The sequence below is a fragment of the Rhinopithecus roxellana genome, chromosome 7, assembly GCF_007565055.1.
Source record: "Rhinopithecus roxellana isolate Shanxi Qingling chromosome 7, ASM756505v1, whole genome shotgun sequence".
Classification (NCBI taxonomy): domain Eukaryota; kingdom Metazoa; phylum Chordata; class Mammalia; order Primates; family Cercopithecidae; genus Rhinopithecus; species Rhinopithecus roxellana.
In genome coordinates this window covers 84,147,762-84,169,688 of record NC_044555.1, presented here as the reverse complement: position 1 = coordinate 84,169,688, position 21,927 = coordinate 84,147,762, and the positions used below count along the sequence as shown (strand labels likewise).

The 21,927-nt window shown below is 40.1% G+C and overlaps 1 protein-coding gene and 1 pseudogene across 2 annotated transcripts in view; one reads left to right on the top strand and one right to left on the bottom strand.

Annotated features, from left to right (window-relative positions):
- Positions 1-21,927, top strand: part of SCML2 (Scm polycomb group protein like 2) — a 114,870-nt gene that overhangs the window by 5,835 nt on the left and 87,108 nt on the right. For both annotated transcript variants that reach the window (XM_030933998.1, XM_030933997.1), the window contains exons 2-6: positions 7,250-7,295; positions 10,640-10,708; positions 16,550-16,620; positions 17,437-17,671; positions 21,414-21,502. In XM_030933998.1, the coding sequence (XP_030789858.1) occupies positions 7,274-7,295; positions 10,640-10,708; positions 16,550-16,620; positions 17,437-17,671; positions 21,414-21,502 (486 nt within the window). In that variant the 5' untranslated portion in view covers positions 7,250-7,273. The remainder of the gene's footprint in view (positions 1-7,249; positions 7,296-10,639; positions 10,709-16,549; positions 16,621-17,436; positions 17,672-21,413; positions 21,503-21,927) is intronic.
- Positions 5,592-5,720, bottom strand: LOC104655482 (annotated as a pseudogene).

Sequence of the window (21,927 nt, the reverse complement as noted above, 5' to 3'; positions counted from 1 at the left end):
ACAGAGCGAGACTCCATCTCAAAAAAAAAAAAAAAAAAGAAACCCACAATATTCTGGTTCTATATGATTTAGATACAAGCAGCCTATAGCACAGCAGAGTTTACTCATTCAGCAAACATTTTGGGGACCCTAGTATGTGATAGACGCTGTGCTCATTATTCTGAAGGATATAAAGAAGAACAAGATGTGATACTGTCCCCAGTAGCTTATTGTCTAGCAGAGGAGAAAAGGCACTTACACAATTAAACACAACAAAGCCAATTTTAGCACAATGGTTAAGTATTCATGAACCTAGATTCAAATCTAGCTGGGTGATCTTGGGCAGGTGTTTGAGCCTCAGTATCCTTAACTTTCAAATGAACATTAATGGACATTAATAACAGTATCTACTCTGCAGGCTTGTAATAAGCTTTGTAAGAAAAAAAAAATATAAAAGCCTTAGGGTAGGGTACCAGGCATTCATTAATAGCAAGAGCTCAGTAAGTAACAGATCTAAGTATTATGATCACCACTGCCAACACCATTATCATTGGATCTCTGGGAACATAACTTCTGTTTTCTCCTGCCCTCATGGATCCATTTTTTCTAGGGTATCTGGTATATTACAGTATCTCCTTGTATTAGTCTGTTTTCACACTACTGATAAAGACATACCTGAAATTGGGCAATTTATAAGAAAAAGGTTTAATGGACTTACAGTTCCACCTGGCTGGGGAGGCCTCACAATCATGGTGAAAGGCGTGTCTTACAGGGCAGCAGACGAGAGAATGAGAGCCAGGTGAAAGGCGTTTCTCTTTATAAAACCATCAGATCTCCTGAGACTTATTCACTACCATGAGAACAGTGTGGGAGAAACCACCCTCATGATTCATTTATCTCCCACCGGTTCACTCCCACAACATGAGGGAATTATGGGAGCTACAATTCAATATGAGATTTAGGTAGGGACACCAAACCATATCACTCCTTATTTCTCCCTTTCAAATATATATATTTTTTTATTCTTTTGAGATGGAGTCTCGCTCTGTCGCCCAGGCTGGAGTGCTGTGGCCGGATCTCAGCTCACTGCAAGCTCCGCCTCTCCGCCTCCCGGGTTCACACCATTCTCCTGCCTCAGCCTCCCGAGTAGCTGGGACTACAGGCGCCCGCCACCTCACCCGGCTAGTTTTTTTTTTTTTTTTTTTTTGTATTTTTTAGTAGAGACGGGGTTTCACTGTGTTAGCCAGGATGGTCTCGATCTCCTGACCTCGTGATCCACCGGTCTCGGCCTCCCAAAGTGCTGGGATTACAGGCTTGAGCCACCGCGCCCGGCCTATTTCTCCCTTTCTTTTTTTTTTTTTTTTTTGAGACGGAGTCTCGCTCTGTCGCCCAGGCTGGAGTGCAGTGACTGGATCTCAGCTCACTGCAAGCTCCGCCTCCCCGGTTTACGCCATTCTCCTGCCTCAGCCTCCCGAGTAGCTGGGACTACAGGCGCCCGCCACCTCGCCCGGCTAGTTTTTTGTATTTTTTAGTAGAGACGGGGTTTCACCATGTTAGCCAGGATGGTCTCGATCTCCTGACCTCGTGATCCGCCCGTCTCGGCCTCCCAAAGTGCTGGGATTACAGGCTTGAGCCACCGCGCCCGGCCCTATTTCTCCCTTTCAAAGCATGTATAGTGTATTGGAGCCTTGTCTTTTGGCATTTGACAAACTTCGGTTTGAATCATTTTTCTTTCACTACCAGCTTCCTGACTTTGAGGAATCAAAATTACTTGGTAACTGATAAGACACAAGAGGAGAGGAGTCAGAGATGACTTCTGATTCAGAAAGATTGAGGGTTTTTAATGCTTTTAAAATAAAATGCAGAGGAAGAGGAGCTCATTTTGGATGGCAAGAATTTGGTTATTTATGTATTTATTGTTTTATTATTTTTTTTTAGAGACAGGGTCTCACTATGTTGCCCGGGCTGGTCTTGAACTTCTGGGCTCAAGTGATCCTCCTGCCTTGGCCTCCCAAAGTGCTGGGATTACAGCCGTGAGCCACTGCACCTGGTCTTTTAAAAAGTTTTTTATTTTTTAAGTTTCCCACGAGTCACAGGGAATGAGAGTTTGGTTTTGTGTTTTTATTTTATTTATTTTATTTTCTTTTTTTCTTTCTTTTTTTCTTTTTTTCTTTTTTTAAAAGAGGCAGGGTTTCACTGTGTTGCTCAGGCTAGTCTCGAACTCCTGAGCTCAAGCAATCCTCTTGCCTCAGCCTCCCATAGTGCTGGGATTACAGGTGTGATCATGATCTGGCCCAGGTTTTTTTTTTTCTTTTCTTTTTCTTTCTTTTTTTTTTATTTTTTTTTGAGACAGAGTCTCGCTCTTTTGCCCAGGCTGGAGTGCAGTGGCGCAATCTCTGCTCACTGCAACCTCTGCCTCCCGGGTTCAAGCAGTTCTCCCTGCCTTAACCTCTGGAGTAGCTGGGATTACAGGCACCCGCCACCACACCTGACTAATTTTTGTATTTTTTAGTAGAGGCGGGGTTTCGCCATGTTGGCCAGGATGGTCTCGATCTCCTGACCTCGTGATCCACCTGCGTTGGCCTCCCAAAATGCCTGATAACAGGCGTGAACCACTGCGCCTGGCCGTATTTTGTTGATTCTTATGTTCTCTCAGGTTGAAATTCTACAGTTGCATTCATTTTATAACATCTGACCACTGGCCTAAAGTTGAAACAGGCCGTGGGAAATCTCTCTCTCTCTCTCTTTTTTTCTCCCTAGTGAGACTGAACTGAACCTGGAACCTGGGAGATTTCTTGTTGTCAGATTTGTTGAGTTCCTGTCCTTGCCAAAATGTTTATCCTTATTGAAGATCACTACTCTCCAGGCAGTGATCTTTAATTAGAGACTCAAGGTGTAGCTTACTTTATCTTAAAAACAAAACAAAATTTTAAAAAAAGGAAGGTGGGGTGCACCAAAGAAAAAAATAAAAAATAAAGGGAAAAGAAAAAAAAAAAAGAAAAAAACTCTCCAAACAAAAAACCCCAGAAAATAAACAAATAATGGAAAGGCCCTGTAACCTTAGAATTATAGACCCATTAATTTGCTAAATAGTACTTTAAAACTGTTTTTCTCAACAGATCGTAGAATTTTCTCCAGAATCAGATAAGAGTAATGGGGGTTTTAGGCTTAATAATTCCACTATTAATCACTGTTTACATTGTTTAATTGTGTTGAGAAAATGGTTTAAAACAAGAGTTAAAAGTATTTGTTGATCTTTTATCAGCTGTTAATTCTGTAACAAGATATAATCTGCAAAACAAATGGTTGTGTAAAAGATTGCAGATTGTCCATACTTGTTCAGAGCTTCTAGATAAAACTGCTAGATTAAGTATAACCGTAGTCTTTTTTTTTTTTTTTTTTTTTTTTTTTGGGAGATGGAGTCTTACTCTGTCGCCCAGGCTGGAGTGCAGTGGCATGATCTCGGCTCACTACAACCTCCACCTCCTGGGTTCAAGCAATTCTCCTGCCTCAGTCTCCTGAGTAGCTGGGATTACAGATGCTTGCCACCATGCCTGGCTAATTTTTGTAGTTTTAGTAGAGATGAGGTTTCACCGTGTTGGCCAGGCTGGCCTTGAACTCCTGACCTCAAGTGATCTGCTCGTCTTGGCCTCCCAAAGTGCTGGGATCACAGGCATGAGCCTCTGTGCCCAGCCCAATTGTAGTCTTTTGGTAGATGAAATTTCAATGTCAGACACTATGAAGTACTATTAACCTAACTTTTTTTTTTTTTAAGGCTTACTTATATTTGAATGTTTTTTCACACAGTGGAATTGCTCCTAATATGCATTAAGTGAAACAACTTCTACTCTTTATGTTGCCAAAAACAAAAACAAAAGCCTGAAGCTTTTAACTTTTTTTAAAACCAAAAATTTTTCTCCCATGTATCGAGGAAAGTTATTTGAGGGTCTTTTTTGAACCTTTCTTATAATGCCGAAGCAGGTTCAAAGTATATATTGAAAGCAAAGATAAGCTTTTTTGTAGTTTTCCTTGCAGACTACCACTGTGGAAATGAGGTGTGTCTTCATTTCTTTTCCTTTTTTTTTTTTTTTTTGAGACGTTGTCTCGCTCTGTCGCCCGGACTGGAGTGCAGTGGTCGGATCTCAGCTCACTGCAAGCTCCGCCTCCCAGGTTTACCCCATTCTCCTGCCTCAGCCTCCGGAGTAGCTGGGACTACAGGCGCCGCCACCTAGCCCGGCTAGTTTTTTGTATTTTTTTTTAGTAGAGACGGGGTTTCACCGTGTTAGCCAGGATGGTCTCGATCTCCTGACCTCGTGATCCGCCTGTCTCGGCCTCCCGAAGTGCTGGGATTACAGGCTTGAGCCACCGCGCCCGGCCGGTGTGTCTTCATTTCTAAAAGAATGTCAGGCTTCTAATTTTTCCCAGAAAGAGCTGTGCTGTCTGTCTCTATTGCCACCATATATTTCTATTTGAGACACTCTGAGGATTCAACTAAGAATCCATTGATGCTATCCAGCTTTTACCAATAGATTATAGTAATCTTCTCTTTCTTTAACATCTATAACGTCTATCCTTGTGACTGAAAGACAGGTGAATTACAGTGTAATGCATTTTAAGAGGGACAATAGAACCTTTTATTTTTTCTCAAGTTATAGTTAAAGATAGTTTCTATTAAATTAGTCAATATTCTTTTTTCTTTTTTTTTTTTGAGACGGAGTCTCGCTCTGTTGCCCAGGCTGGAGTGCAGTGGTACGATCTCGGCTCACTGCAACTCTGCCTCCCGGGTTCATGCCATTCTCCTGCCTCAGCCTCCCGAGCAGCTGGAACCACAGGCGCCCGCCACCACACCCGGCTAATTTTTTGTATTTTTAGTAGAGATGGGGTTTCACCGTGTTAGCCAGGATGATCTCGATCTCCTGACCTCATGATCCGCCCCCCTCAGCCTCCCAAAGTGCTGGGATTACAGGCTTGAGCCACTGCGCCTGGCCGTCAATATTCTTTTACATCAGAATCTTTGCAGATTTTTCCTAGTATTCGGTCCTACGGAAATGTTTGTCTTTTTTTTCTGAATTTTTTTGTATATAACCCAAGTGTTTTCCTTTTTGCTTTTATCTACTAGGAAGCCCAGAGGGAATTACTAAAGTTTTCCCAACTAACTAGTACATTTTTATTTTATTTTGTTTTTTGCCATGATCTGTGTTTTCATTATTCATGCAAATAATTTTGTTTTGTTTTGTTTTCTTTTTATTTATTTATTTTTTTTGAGATGGAGTCTTGCTCTGTAGTGCAGTGGCGCTATCTTGGCTCACTGCAAGCTCCGCCTCCCGGGTTCACGCCATTCTCCTGCCTCAGCCTCCCGAGTAGCTAGGACTACAGGCGCCTGCTACCACGCCTGGCTAATTTCGTGCAAATAATTTTCTACAATATCCTGGGGCAAACCAGAGAATTTGGCAGTCTGATTGGACCCATAGGGACCCTCAGGCTGGTGGCATCAGTGTGGAGTGCCCAGGTTCACAGCACAGCTTGTGGCTTGTGTCCATCTTGCAGTGATTCTTCCTCCACATCACTACTGGGATCTTGAAGATGACAGGGGTAGGGAATCCTCTAGGTGCTTAGGAAATTTCACTCTGCTTCTGTTCAATGGCGTCTTTGGTCGGCAGGGTGTTCTCCTGCATCTCTGTTTTCTTCAGCTTGGCCTTATTGAAGCTGGCAATTTCCCCCATGTCTGGTTTGTTTGCCATTTTCTTAAAACAGTCCTCGTGGGCAAACCAAGGCTTTTGGCCTGGGGCTGGGGACCAGCGCTCCTTTCCACATTCCCTGCCAGTGCCTCTCACTGTGGCACTCCTGCCAGCAGCCCGAAGGCCTAGGTAGTGTAAGAGAAAGATGCAGAAGAAGCAGGGTTTGGGAAAGTGATGCTTGGGTGTAGGTCTGTTGAATCAGAGGTACAGAAGGCTCTCTAGCTGGCTTCATTATTTATTATTATTTTTTAAAGAGGCAGTCTTGCTCTATCTCCCAGGCTGGAGAGCAGTGGCTCAGTGCAACTTCCACCTCCCAGGCTCAAGTGATTCTCGTACCTCAGCCTCCCGAGCAGCTGGGAGTTCCGGCGTGCGCCATCACCTTTTTTTTTTTTTTTTTTTTTTTTGAGACAGGGTCTCACTCTTATGCCCAGGCTGGGGTGCAGTGGTGCAATCTTGCCTCACTGCAGCCTTGACCTCCCCAGGCTCAGGTGATCCTCCCACCTCAGCCTCCCAAGTAGCTGGGACTACAGGCATGTGCCACTATGCTCAACTAATTTGTTTTTTTACTTTTTGTGGAGACAGGGTTTTGCCATTTTGCCTAGGCTGATCTTAAACTGCTGGGCTCAAGAAATCCACCCGCCTTGGCCTCCCAAAATGCTAGGATTACAGGCATGAGCTACTGCACCCAGCCTATGAATGTGTTCTTCATAGGTTTCCTTTAAGTGCCAGATTACCTTCAGTTATACACATCATCATGTTCTTATTACAGGCACATGGAGTAATGGTGGGATAGATAGTCTTTTGCTATATTAGGTTTATCCATGTACTTTTTTTTATAGCACTTACGTTGTGTTTTGTTCATATGCTTATTTCTGACTAGACTGAGATCTTGAAGGCCAAGGACAGTCTGTTATTTATCTTTGCTGCAGAATGCCTGGCATATTGAGGACATGCAGGAAAACTTTGAATTAATGAATTATAGCTCAAAATACACAAGGCTTCTAACAAATAATTCTTGTTAGACTTGACTCTTGCAGTTCTTATAGATTTTCCCAACATAGTCATAATTCTTGTACCTCTTGGCAACATGATGTAGCCGAAGTGGGCTTCCTGGGATAGGCCTCAGTTTGAATCCTAACTTTGCTAACCTACCAACTGTTCTTTTTTACTCAATTAATTTTAAAAATTGAGTCATAATTTACATACCATAAAACTCACCCTTTTAAGGTATATAATTCAATGATTTCTAGTATTTTCACAACAAGGTATACAACCTTCACCACTGTCTAATTCTGGGACACTTTCATTACCCCACAAAGGAAACTTCATACCCATACTCATGCCCATTAGCAGTCATCCCTCAATTCCTTCTTCCTCCATTCCCAGGCAACTAGGCATATACAAATCTTAGCATTTTTCTTCAAGGGAAACAGATTAAATTGATCTGGCCTTATAACTGACTTCTAATGCTCTTTACCCTTCAGAAATGTATTATGCTAAAAGGAGGCATTAATTGGTTTTTCTCCTTGTAGGAAACAACACCAAATACGGATACCATGGGACAAACAGTGAATGAAGGTAAGATTTACTTGCTAAAGGTAATAATGTTTTTAGTTACTCATTTGGAATGAATATCTTCTGGTATACTGAACTTTTGAAATAAAGCCTTTAAAAAAATAAATTTATAGGAGACGCTAGGTGCTTAGAATTTGAATTTTAGAACTGAATAGCTATTAAAGGTCACTGTCTTTCCTTGCTAGTTATATAAATGAGAAAACTGAAACTTAGGGAGGTTAAGGTCATACAACAGTTTGTGACAAAGCCAAGATTAGACTCCAAAGAGTGATTAAAAAATGTTTTATTCTGTTTTGCTCTATGAGAAGTCTGCTCACTATTCCATGAAATGCCACACTCATTTGCAGTCAACTTTGTGTTGTATCTTCCTTCCTATAATACATTCTTTACACATTGGCCTTCCTACATCCTGTTTCTCCTTCAAGTGCTGTATCTCTCATGACTTTTCCTCTGGCTGAATGCTGAGTACTAAATGCTTCTCTAGAAGCTAAGCATGCCTTTACAGTTTTACTTTGTTTTCTATTAGAAAAATCTTTCTGTCGAACTATTTAGTAAATATAAATTTGTACTTTTTTTGTACAGATTCAAGTTTGGCTTTTGGTGGAGGAGGAGAGGATAAGATGACTTCATAAGTGGTGTTGTGTGTTTCTCACAGTAGACTCCTAATATGTAGTTATCTCTCTCTGTGTTTTTTACAATTTTTATTTTTATTTTATTTTTGAGATGGGTTTTGCTCTGTTGCCCAGGCTGGAGGGCAGTGGCATGATCATGGCTCATTGCAATCTCTGCCTCCTGGGCTTAAGTGATCCTCTTGCCTTAGCCTCCTGAGAGGCTGGGCCACAGATGTGAGCTACCACGCCTGGCTAATTTTTTGTATTTTTAGTAGACACAGGGTTTCGCCATGTTGGCCAGGCTGCTCTCGAACTCCTGACCTCAAGTGATCTTCCTGCCTTGGCCTCTCAAAGTGCTGGGATTATAGGCGTGAACCACCGTGCCTGACCTTTTTTTTAAACATATTTTTTTTTACAGAAATGAAATTACTCAGACTGAAGTGCAGTAACGTAATCACAGCTTACTGTAACCCCAAACTCCTGGGCTCAAGTGATCCTCCTGCCTTGGCCTCCCAAGCAGGTGAGGCTGCAGATGTGTGCCACCACACCTGACGAATTAAAAAAAATTTTTTTTTTTTGTGGAGACTGGGTCTTGCTGTGTTGCTCAGGTTGGCCTCAAACTCCTGGCCTCAAGCAATCCTCCCTCCTTGGCTTGCCAAAATGGTGGGATTACAGATGTGAGCCATTGCATCCAGGCTGGTTATCTCTTTTTGTGATTTTCACATCACAAAAAGTCATGGATGGCTATTGCCTAGATCCATTCATTTATTAGTAGTTATAAAATGAAGGTATTCTATCATTATTCATTAGCCAGAAAATTTCTATATAGAGGAACTGCCTTTCTTCAACCACTCAGTTGAAATCATTTAAACAGAAAGCAGCTCATATGTCCCTCTCAAGTGTTCATATATCTTGAAGAGTCACTCAGTCATAACTAGTAAGTAGATCTGTTATGTTGAATGGCATCATTCTTAGGTCCTTCTTTAAGAAGTTTTTCACTTGACAATTAGAACATCAATAAGGGTAAAACAGCAACAGATGAAAACACAAGTTTAAATCCATGAGTTCATAATGATTATAAAAAGCAAAACAAATAAAGCTTACTGGTCATCTGTGGAGAATGCTAAGAGATCTAGCTCATCACTTTGAAAACTAGAAAATACAGGAAAATAATAAAGTGTTGATTGTGATTTCTCTATGTGATCCATGCCTTAAGGTAACTGAATGGTTGAAGCATGGAAGCTTCTCTCTATAGAAGTTGTCTGGCTAATAAAGAATGATAGAATTAGAATACCTTCATTTTGCAACCATTCATAAACGAATGGATCTAGGCAATAGCCATCCACGACTGTTCACATCACGAAAAGAGATAACTAGATATTAGGAGCCTCCTGTGAGAAATACACACCACCACCTATGAAGTCATCTTATCCTCTCCTGTCCCACCAAAAAGCCAACCTTAAATCTGACCAAACTCTTCTGGATTGAAATATGAATGCCAATTTAAAGAAAATACAAGAACCAGAGGAACCCAACTCTATGGGGAAGTAGTCAGCAAAATCCAGATGGGAAAACTCGAAAGGACCAACCAACTGGTATTGTCAGCAAAAAAATTGTAAAGGGAAAGAATAAAAATGAGAAGAAAGGAGGAAAACGCCTGTAGATCAAAAGAGGCCTAAGAGACATATCAACCATTGCTATGTGTGTGGACTTATTTGGGTTCTGAATCCAGCACACACACTGAAAATAGTTAAGACAATTGGGGAAATATGAACACTGGTTATTTGATGATTTTAAGGAATTATGGTTAATTTTTTAGATGTAATAAAAGTATTATGCTTAAATTTTAAAAAATGAATCCTTTTAGAGATACATACTATAATACATGTGGATGAAATGATACATATTAGATTTGGTGAGGTTACAAGGTCCAGTGTTATTTGAGCTCTTTAGCTTAGCACCAAGAAAATCTCTGCGCAGTCCATTGAATTACACTGTATTGTAGCTTCTCTGTTGTGTTTTGAACTCTCAAAACCATCCATTTTATTTCTAGGACATGTTAATTTAAACATTGTAAAGATCAATCAGCTCATTTTGATTTATTGATGCACTGAATTTTTTTTTTTTGAGACGGAGTCTCACTCCGTCGCCCAGGCTGGAGTGCAATGGCGCGATCTTGGCTCACTGCAACCTCTGCCTCCTGGGTTCAAGTGATTTTCTTGTCTCAGCTGCCTGAGTAGCTGGGATTACAGGTGCCCGCCACCATGCCCGGCTAATTTTTTGTGTTTTTAGTAGAGACAGGGTTTTGCATGTTGGCCTGGCTGGTCTCAAACTCATGACCTCATGTGATCTGCTTGCCTTGGCCTCCTCGAGTGCTGGAATTACAGGCATGAGCCACTGCGCCCAGCCTGATGCATTGATTTAACAAATGCTTGAGAGTGTTGCGATGCCAGGTCCTGTTTTAGGCACTTGAGGATACCACAGTGAATGAGATAGATAATAAAATAAATAAATCTCCGCCCTTTTGGAGATTTCATTTGAGTAGAGTGAGACAATAAAATAAATGAACAAATTATAAAATGCATAGTATATTAGAAAATGGTAAGTCCTATGTAGAAAATGAGGGTATTAAAAAACTAAAATTGGCTATTTAACATTTTTTAATTTATATTTTTCTGAGTGCTCTTTCAAGCTGTTGCTGTGGCCTCCCACTATTGCTATTTTCTTTTTTATTAGATTCCATGGATGTCAAGAAGGAGAATCAAGAGAAAACTCCTCAGTCAAGTACGTCTTCTGTACAAAGAGGTAAGTTTTAAAGTAATTTAATACAGCATAGTTTTTTCCTCACTAGTGTTAAAATTAACTTTAAGTGCAAATTTTCTTATTGTTTTGATTTCTTATTGTATAGTCTGTATACCGTAAACTTCTGTAAATATAAAATCTAATAAGAAAGGTCAAAAATTGTATTTTATTTTGAAAATTTTACTTTGGTTTTACTTAGAGATTAAGTTGACATGGATTAAGTAAAAAGGTAGCTTTGTATATTTCAGTGCAAATTTTCCTAAATTATAGGTATCTAGTTATTAATTGCCTGTATATATTACCAATTTAAAATAATTTGGTTATTAGCAAAAACCCTTCTAACGTTATAGTCAACGTGAAAGCTTTTTTTTTTTTTTCTGGCCATGGTGACTTTGGGCACATTACTCAACAGCTCTTAGACTCTTTTTCTTCTTCTTTCTTTGAGACAGAGTCTCACTATGTCACCCAGGCTGGAGTGCAGTGGTGTGATCTTGGCTCACTGCAACCTCCACCTTCTGGGTTTAAGTGATTGTGCCTCAGCCTCCCAAGTAGCTGGGACTACAGGCGTGTGCCACCATGCCTGGCTAGGTTTTGTATTTTTAGTAGAGATGGGGTTTCACTGTGCTGGCTATGCTGGTCTCAAACCTCCAACCTCAGGTGATCCACTCGCCTCAACCTCCCAAAATGCTGGGATTACAGGCGTGAGCCACTGCGCCCGGCTCTTTTTTCTTCTTTATAACACAGGGATAATGATAGTACTTATCTCATGGTACTACTGGAAATAAATAGAGGAAATGAATTTAAAGCACCTAATATAATGCTTAGGCATATAGTAAGTGTTTAGTAAATGTTAATTTATTAATTCATGTTCCTTATTATGACCAGCACATGTATAATATTGCATCAGAGACACTCAGGAGATGTAATAGAATCTGATGCATTGGGCCAGGCGCGGTGGCTCAAGCCTGTAATCCCAGCACTTTGGGAGGCCGAGACGGGCGGATCACGAGGTCAGGAGATCGAGACCATCCTGGCTAACACGGTGAAACCCCGTCTCTACTAAAAAAATACAAAAAAAAAAAAAAACTAGCCGGGTGAGGTGGCGGGCGCCTGTAGTCCCAGCTACTCGGGAGGCTGAGGCAGGAGAATGGTGGGAACCCGAGAGGCGGAGCTTGCAGTGAGCTGAGATCTGGCCACTGCACTCCAGCCTGGGCGATAGAGCGAGATTCAAAAAAAAAGAATCTGATGCATTGGCTTGCTCTTAAATGAGAAAATAAGTCATATGTACACAAAAGGCATTAAAAAATAGCATAGCAAACTGTTGTTTTACCAGACATTTCTAGAGATTTCTTGCCCCTTGTGTTTCTGTTGTATTTGCCCTGCCAGCCCCAGTGCAGAGCAGTTCACCCTATGACTTTCTGTTCCTGTGTGAGATTGCCTATAGAGGTAATCCCCATGGAATTGTTGTCTCTCACTGTAGCTGGGCCCTCAGTGCTCCCTTAACTTTCTTTCCCATGGCCTTATTTGTTCTTCAACTCTTCCCTGTGGCCCCCAAATCCTCTGAGCTTTGAAATGGAGGCCATTGAATTAGACTGTTCTTTATCCCTACAAACTCCTCTCCATGTGTTTTTAAAAATATAACAGCTTTACTGAGATATAATTCACATATCATATAATTCACCTATTTAGAGTGCACAATTCAATGGTTTTCAGTATGTTCACAGAGTTGTGCAACCACCACCACAGTCAATTTTAGAACATTTTTATCCCCCTAAAAAGGAATCCTGTACCCATTAACAGTACTCCCCATTTCCCCCTAGTGCCTCCTCTCTCCCCCAGCTCTAGGCAAACACTGGTCTACTTTCTGCCTCTATAGATTTTTCCATTGTAGACATTTAATTAAAAAAATAGATTACTTAAGTTGATAGCCATCTGCAGGTACTTCTCAGGCCTGGGCCCTAACATCCTATTTTAGAAATCAGTGAGTGACTACCAGAAGGTAAGCTCCAAGAGAGCCAGGGTTTTAATCTGTTTTATTAACTGATGCATCTGCAGTACCTAGGACAGTGCCTGGCACATGCTGATGACCTGCTATGGGAATCCGGTTATGAGCAATACAGACATGATTCCTGCCCTCTTTTATTGACTAACTGATTGAGACAAGGTCTTACTCTGTCACCCAGGCCGGAGTGCAGTGGCATGATCATGGCATATTGCAGCTTTGACCTTCTGGGCTCAAGTGATCCTCTCACTTCAGCCTCCTGAGTATCTGGGACCACAGGCGTGCACCACCATGCCTGGCAATTTTTAACAATTTTTTGTAGAGACAGGATCTCCCTGTGTTTCCCAGGCTGGTATTGCATTCCTAGGCTCAAGCGATCTGCCCACCTCAGCCTTCCAAAGTGCTGGTATTACAGGTGTGAGCCACTGCACCCAGCCTCTTACCCTCTTTGAGCTTAGTGGGAAAGATAGAAATCAACAGATGCCTAATTATAGTTGTGATAAATGCTGTGAATTAGTGGATGCTGATCATTCAGCTGAGAAATTTCTGTCTCCAGGTATTTTGCCCATCTTCACATAGCTTGTGATCCCAAGGATAGCACTGGTGGAAGACATGATTCTGATTTACTCTAGAGAAGACCAGGGGAGCTCACATGGGTTATATTCAGTGCAAAAAGATATTGGAGCTAATGTGTGGACTAGAATAGAGTACAAGTAAAAGAAGAAAAGAGACCATGGGCATATGTGAATAACAATCAGATCACAAGGTTATATATGTATCATATCAGTTCCCAGGCCTCTCTTCTGAGATAGAATACTGCCCCCATCCCCAATCTGTCAATGGAGATATGATGCAGAGACAGACTGGGACCTCAGGCTTAACTAAGACTTTCTGACTGTTTTGACTTCTGGTTGGGAATTCCAGTGGTGGTATTGATGTAGATGTGTCAAGTCTAAATTAATAAAGCCTAGAGCTTTGTGTGTTTCCCCTATGTTATTGGTAGAGTCTGAGCACGTGGGCAGCCAAGACGAACAGTTTTATCAAGATGATTAAGAATTCTGCCTTATGGAAAAAAGGGAAAAACAACAACAACAACAACAAAAAAACCTGAGGCTCCAAATGGGAAATGCTGGATATGGTCATTAACCAGTAATTTGATAGAAAATAATATTGTAGAACACTAGTATAAAGGATTTGCTAGCTCAGATTGTAGCCCATTCAGACACAAATGGTAATAGAATATTTTTAAAATTTGTGTTATGGAGATGAATTAAGTATTTTCTAATATTATTGAAAAATTTTACAAATGTCGTTGGTTTATGGAAGAGTGTTAGTTCTTTGGGTATTCATTTCCTGCTTGTTATTTCTGACTTACACTCTTTTCCTCCAGGGATGTCAGCTTTGTAATGACATCCGTCCATCCCAACTAAATGTTTTTTTTTTTTTTTTTAGACGGAGTCTCCCTCTGTTGCCCAGGCTGGAGTGCAGTGGCGCGATCTTGGCTCACTGCAACCTTTGCCTCCACCTTCCGGGTTCAAGCGATTCTCTTGCCTCAGCCTCCCAAGTAGTAGCTGGGAGGCATCCGCCACGACGCCCAGCAAATTTTATTTTATTTTATTTTTTTCTTAGTAGAAATGGGGTTTCGCCATGTTGGCCAGGCTGATCTCGAACTCCTGACCTCAGGTGATCCGCCCACCTCGGCCTCCCAAATGCTGAGATTATAGGAGTGAGCCCCTGCGCCCGGCCCATTTTGTTCTTTTTAAATGCTCTCCAAGGTCATATGGTAGTAGAGCTTCACTTAGAATCTGTAGTGCTAGGGGTCAATCACTGAAACATCTGCTCTGTTTAGTTTGAAGCCATGGATTTCAGTTTTCATTTTTGACAAAGTTATTCAGTATTAATAAATTTAAGCACAACTATGACTTCTAGTTTTATAATGTGCCGTTTATTGAGTGACTTACATATATGCTACTTTATTTAGCTCTCAACATATCTAGTACTATGTACATTACTTTTCCCATTTTATAAATGAAGGAACTGAGGCTAAGAAAGTGAATGACTTGCTTAGGGTCACATAGCTAGTAAGACAGCCATACTGGAAGCAGGCAGATCTGACTCTAAAGCCCACATTCTTTTTTTTTGTTTTGAGATGGAGTCTCACTCTGCCATCAGGCTGGAGTGCAATGGTGCAATCTCGGCTCACTGCAACCTCCACCTCCCGAGTTCAAGCAATTCTCCTGCCTCAGCCTCCCAAGCAGTTGGGATTACAGGTGCCCACCACCACACCCGGCTAATTTTTGTGTTTTTAGTAGAGATGGGATTTCACCATGTTGGCCAGGATGGTCTCGAACTCCTGACCTCAGGTGATCCACTCGCCTCAGCCTCCCAAAGTGCTGGGATTACAGGCGTGAGCCACCGCACCCGGCCCTAAAGCCCACATTCTTAACACTCTTCTCTGATGCATGATTTTCAATGCTGGTGGTGCTTGCTTCACATCTGGAAGTGGAATCAAACCCAGTATTTTCTTTTAAATGAAACAGTCTCTTAGATTTATTAAACAAAAATAAGGTGCAAAATGTTATGTGTGACATGCTTAATACCACATATATGTATACATACATACGGAAATGCATACACACATATGTAATGGTGGTACACTGGAGCTGGTTCACACTGGCTTGGGAGAACCAATTGTGTACATCTTTTCCCAATTTGGTGGTTGGTGGTTTTACCTTGGCACCTTATAGTCAACCATGGTGGTCATATTTACATCACAGAAATCTGCAAACGCTATCAGTCAGGTTTTTTGTTGTATTTTCCAGAAAGCTGGTTGTTAAACATTATCAGCACTCTGTAGGTTTTTTTTGTTTTTTGCAAGGGGGGAGTCATCTAAGTATATCTTTTGAAGGAAATGTAAGAAACTGGTAAACATAGATTCTTCCAAGAAAGAAAACTGTCAAACCCAATATTTTTATAGTGAGGAAATTTAACAAGAGTATAGAAAAGCCTCATGAATGATGAGAATTAAACATCATGTGAATTACTAGTTTGTTCACTACTACTATCAAGTCTTTTTCTCAGTGTCTTGACAGTGTGGCTGGCACAGTGAAATGATATGTTCAAGCCAGACAGTGTGCTCTGCTTTCTGATCTTCTCTTCTAACATTATAATATGTCATGAAGACTAAGGAAGGACAGCAAGAGTCTGTAGAAAATGTAGGTCATTAAAATAATCCATATTAGTGACTGTACTGATGACTGGTTTATTGCTTTGTTCTGCCACCATCTTCTTGACACTCTGAATGGAGATCTAATAGTCCATTGAGAAACTACCCTGGTTACCAGATTTTTTTCTTTCCATAAAGCATTGCAGGGGTAAAATTCTGTTTGACCACACACTAAACACCTTTAGCTCCCTGTGAATAACAAAGAAGTGCCTTCACATTAATGGAATAAAGTGGTGAAAACATATTTATTGAATAAATTTATATTAGAGACAGATGGGTAGACTTTGCTATTACTCTGTAACAATTTCTTTAGTTATTTCTAACATCCACATTTTTAGAATCACTGTGCTGTAGTCCACGTTACAATGAGAGTATCTAGGTTATAATTTATATCTGAGCCATTATTATGAGGATATCATCTGATTTTTTATTTTTATGCTGGTCATGAAATGTAGATCAAGATGTTTGAATCTACTCTTTTGGAAGATTTTTTTTTTTTTTTTTTTTTTTTAAAGAGGCATGGAACTAAAACCCATTTTAATCCTGAAAGTTGTATATAGTAAAAGTTATATTGTATATGCTTTAAGAAACTATTTTGTACATGTGTTTTTTCCAGATGATTTCCACTGGGAGGAGTATTTGAAAGAGACTGGGTCTATAAGTGCTCCTTCAGAGTGCTTCCGCCAGGTATGCCAAGATTCTGTAGCTGTTGGTTCATGTAAACTATTAACTTGTTGGAGGATGTCTGTGTAATTGTTAGATTCTGGTAGTGTGAGGAGATAGTGGGATTGTGGTAATGCCACTTAAGAGCCAGATGGTCTCTTTGCATTCATTAATTAAGAACTTACTCTATGTCAGGTATACTAAGCTTTATGATTGCCCATCTGGCAGGAAAAGCAGACATGTAAATAAATAATTATGAGAAGTGTGATAACTCCACACTGGAAGGGCTCACAGGAGAGATGCTATTTGAGATGATTGGAATGGGAGGAAGGATATTCCAGGCAGAGAGAACATCTAAAGCCAAGGCACATGGGCATGAAAGCATCTGAGTATTAAGGGATGGCTTGGGGTGACTGGAGCACAAAGTGGATAGAGGCGATAATGTGGAAATGAGGTTAAAGTTGTGGGGGTATTTAAACTGTGCTGAGGAGTTGGACTTTATTATAGGCAGTGGTGAGCTGCTGGTTGGCTAATTTCAAGGGGAATGGCCTAATTAGATTCTTACTTTAGAAAGCCACTCGGTATATTTTAGAGGTTGTATTTGGGTTGCCTGGAAGTGGGCAGATGAGTGAGAACAGCAGTGGGTAGTTTTTTTATGCTGCATGTCAAGCCAAGGAGAGAATTTGAAGATCTTTTGCTTGACTCTTACAGCTCTGACCTCACTTATCATCTGCCGTGACTGTTATTTAAAATATTCCTCAGGTATTCTGGTGACATAGCTATCCATGTGTCTCGTCTTATAGTTGATGCATTTTAACCAAATTTTATTTATATGTATAGTCTCAGATTCCACCTGTGAATGATTTCAAAGTTGGTATGAAATTGGAAGCCCGTGATCCTCGCAATGCCACTTCAGTGTGTATTGCTACGGTTATTGGAATTACTGGGGCCAGGTTACGGTTACGACTGGATGGTAGTGATAATAGAAATGATTTTTGGAGGCTTGTCGATTCCCCAGACATACAACCTGTTGGGACATGTGAAAAGGAAGGAGACTTACTTCAACCTCCACTAGGTAAGAAGAAACAGTTTTAAAAATAACGTATTCTTTCTAATGTGATATTCAATATAAATGGCTTTAAGTGGCCTTTTAAAATTTATTTTCTTGGGCATTCTTGTAAATAGATGGTCAGATGGTTACTGTGGAGAATGTATGATGAGAGAGGAAATCAGCACCATCTGTTGTGGAGTTTTGCTTAAGTACATATCTATCATATGTGTATGGAAGGTTCCCCACTCCAGGGCAAGACTCATGCTAGGTCTTCAGACTTGAAATGTCAGAACCAACTCTACTAGATTACATATGCAGATTCAGAACTCCTTCTGGAGAAGAACTTTGTAGCATTTGATACAAGGCACATGCTCTCTCAATATTGTCCACTGAGCCATTCAGCAATTTTGGTATAGGGATAAGCCTAGGGGAAGGGTATGATTACACATTCAGTTTCCAGTTTCAAACTCAAGAATTTCATTTCACCTACAGTGGGAAGAAATCAGAGTGAGAGGGGCAGGAATTAGTACCTTTAGGTCTTTGAAAAGGAGAAAATGGATATTTTAGCAAAGATTTTAAGGTACAAAATATGTACTTTAATTTTGGCCAAATTTTTGAAAGGTAAAAAGGGTGTGACTAATTTGGGGCAACATTTTTCTTTTTAAAATTTAAGCATACCATGATACTCTGTAGGAAAGAAATTATTTAGTTTATTTAGTTGCTGTTCTATACTTTGAGTGAATGGTGGGTATTTATTTTTATTTGGTTCTTTACAGTGCTGAAAATGAAAATTCCTTGTTGCAAAGCACAATAAAAGAATGGATTTTTTGGTTTTCCTATTAGTGAAAAATTCCCTGAGAACCACAAATTTAAAATATTAACAATAGCCACTCTTTAGTAATATATCTTTATGCTGTCCTTGTTCTGTTTTTTCGTTATAACTCATTTGGTTTAAAAAATATTTTTTTTTGAGACGGTTTTTGCTCTTGTTGCCCAGGTTGGAGTGCAGTGGTGTGATCTTGGCTCACTGCAACCTCTGCCTCCTGGTTTCAAGCCATTCTCCTGCCTCAGCCTCCCGAGTAGTTGGGATTACAGGCGCCCACCACCATGCCTGGCTAATTTTCGTATTTTTAAGTAGAGACGGGGTTTCACCATGTTGACCAGGCTGGTCTCAAACTCCTGACCTCAGGTGATCCACCCACCTCTGCCTCCCAAAGTGCTGGGATTACAGGAGTGAACCACTGCTCCCGGCTAAAATATTTTAAAAAACTAGTTGGAGATATGTTATTCCAAGAAGATGGCTTGGGTCATGTTTGTTTGTTACCTTTTGCCTTCTTTCACTCACGTCTTTTGTTTTTATTTGTTGTTTGTGATATTTCTCAAATTACACAGAATTCTGTGTGAAAGATAAGTACAAACCTGGGCTTAGTGCTTCCCTATTTGGATTTTATTTCTCTTTTTGCAATGTGGAATGTTTTTGCAGTTTGTTTAAAGGAGATACTGCTATTGTAATTGTTAGCATTTCAGATACATAACTTGATTTATGGTCATTCTTTTAAATAAAATTCTTAGACTTTTGTTTTATTTAAAAATATGAAATGTATAGAAATATGTGCCGATTAGTATCTGTTTTGGCAATATACCTAAAAATGCACAATTGGTGCCAGTTTGCTTTTTAGGCACTTTTGAATAGTTTAACTTCCATTTTATTTACTTATTTATTTGTTTGTTTGTTTATATTTATTTATTTATTTTGAGACAGGGTTTCTCTCTGTCGCCCAGATTAGAGTGCAGTGGCGCCATCTTGGCTCACTGCAAGCTCCGCCTCCCAGGTTCAAGCCATTCTTCTGCCTCAGCCTCCAGAGTAGCTGGGACTACAGACGCCTGCCACTGCACCTGGCTGATCTTTGTATTTTTAGTAGAGACAGGGTTTCACCATGTTAGCCAGGATGGTCTCGAACTCCTGACCTCATGATCCACCTGCCTCTGCCTCCCAAACTGCTGGGATTACAAGCGTGAGCCACCGTGCCCGGCCAACTTTCATTTTAATACAACTTATTTAGTTTTCCTTTAAAAAAGATTTATTGATTTAAACTTTAAAGGTTATTATTAAAAGATTTTAAAAAGTTTTAACACACAAACTGAAAGGTGTACAGGTCATAAGTATATAGCTCATTTATAAATGAACACATCTGTAAAGCCATCATCCAAATCAGAAAATAGAACATTATCAGCCCCCCAGAAGACCCACTCCTGCTGATAACTAGTCATAATCTCTCCTTGCCTAAAGGTACTGCCATCTAGACTTCCTAACCTTATAAATTAGTTTTATCTCTTTTTAAACTTTTTATATGTACCTTAACCCAATTTTGGTCTTTTAATCTATGTTTGACTTTAAGCAATTATAGAATTAAGTAAAATGTTACATTCAGGAAAATCTGGGCACATGATGGAATAGGATAATATGGGGATTGAGAGAAAGGTTTAAGGACCAGAGAATGATTCTTATGCAGTATTCTCCATAGAATGGAGAATAATAATGTTGATTTATTGTAAGGGAGTATGTGACAAATCACCCCCCACCCCTGTTTTTTTTCTAGCAACAATTGTGTCTCTAGTCAGATTAAGGGGATTTTGGTACAGGATTATTAGAGGATGACTTTCCATCTTACCTTTTTTGTATGTTTTGTTCTGTTGATGGAGAATAGGACAAAACCTGAACCCATTGCCAGTGATTCATGTGCCTCTCTGTCTTAATGTATGCACATATCAGGGGCGCATCCCAATTCTTTCTAATTCTGGCATTGAGGCAAGCAGGTGTTGCATGAAACAGATTGCCCCCAGAAAGCAGTAAAACTAGCAGACCCCTGCTTCCTGCTGCATATGCCAGATGCTGTGATACCATTAGTTGGTGAGATCTCTAGAAAAGATACCTGTTGAGTCTATTTTGATAGCATCTGATACAAATTCTAAAAGAAAATCATTTTTAGTATGTATTAAGATTGCTAAAGTGAGAGCTGTCTTTTTTTCTAACACATTTTAAGGAAAATTTCAAACATGCAGAAAACATGAAAGAATTTTACAGTGAGTACCCCCATGTCCACTTTCTAGATTCTACCATTATCATTTTATTATGTTTACTTTATCACATATCCATCTATCTGCGCTTCTGTTTATTCATCAATCCTTATTTGTCAATACATTTCAGAGTGAGTTGTTGACATCAGTGCACGTCCCCTAAATACTTTAGCATATATATCATTAACGAGTAAATATCTATAGATTTTTTTCTTTTGAGGTAAAATTACACGCAATGAAATGTACTGTTGTGTCTGTATATGTGCTGAGTTTGACAGAAAACTTTCTGAAATGAAAGAAGCCAGGGGCCCTGAGGAAAAGGGGGCTAGGAGTCTTTTACAGCCTTTACCCTTGCTTGTGTAATTGTTGGTGGTGGAATGGAAGCTCTCCTAGGCTCCAGCTTAGATCACCCCTGGAATTACATACATGTTTGTTGGTGAATCCTAGCTAGTGGCTTCTCTTAAAATGAGAGTTTCTACCCCCACTGTAGCATTGTTGCCAGACAGTACAGTGGGGACACTAGCAGTGAGAGGAGGGTACATCTGCTCCTCTTGCCCATGTTCAGAGTTCTTAGGTAAGAAAGTCATTCTCTTGAGAAGAATGGGAATGAAACCTATTTTTTATACCAACTTGTTAATAGTATCACAGGGAGGCTTTTTCATGATACCTAATTTATTTTATAAAACAGGGTACCAGATGAATACATCATCCTGGCCGATGTTCCTCTTAAAGACACTAAACGGGTCTGAAATGGCATCTGCCACATTATTTAAGAAGGTAAGAAAGATGTTATAAAAACTGCCATGTTTTTATTGTTTTAGTGGGAATGCTTAAATGCGTAATCTTCTGTGACATGGAAAAGCAAACATACTTTTAAAATTACTGGATTGGCAAGTGTATTAGTTTGCTGGGGTTGCCATAACAAAGTACCACAGACTGGGTGGCTTAAACAACAGAAATTTATTTTCTCCATTCTAGAGGCTGTACGTCCAAGATCAAGGTACCCTCAGATAATGTGCAGTGCTCCACCATTAGCATACAGACATGTTTGTATCTCCACACCTTCACTAACATTGAATATTATTCATCTTTTAAAATGTTGGGAATCTTTTTTGTGGGGGAGTGGTGAAGATGAGGATGGTATCCCATTGGTTTCTGGTGAGATCTCTCTTCTTGGCTTGCAGATGGATGCTTTTCTTGCT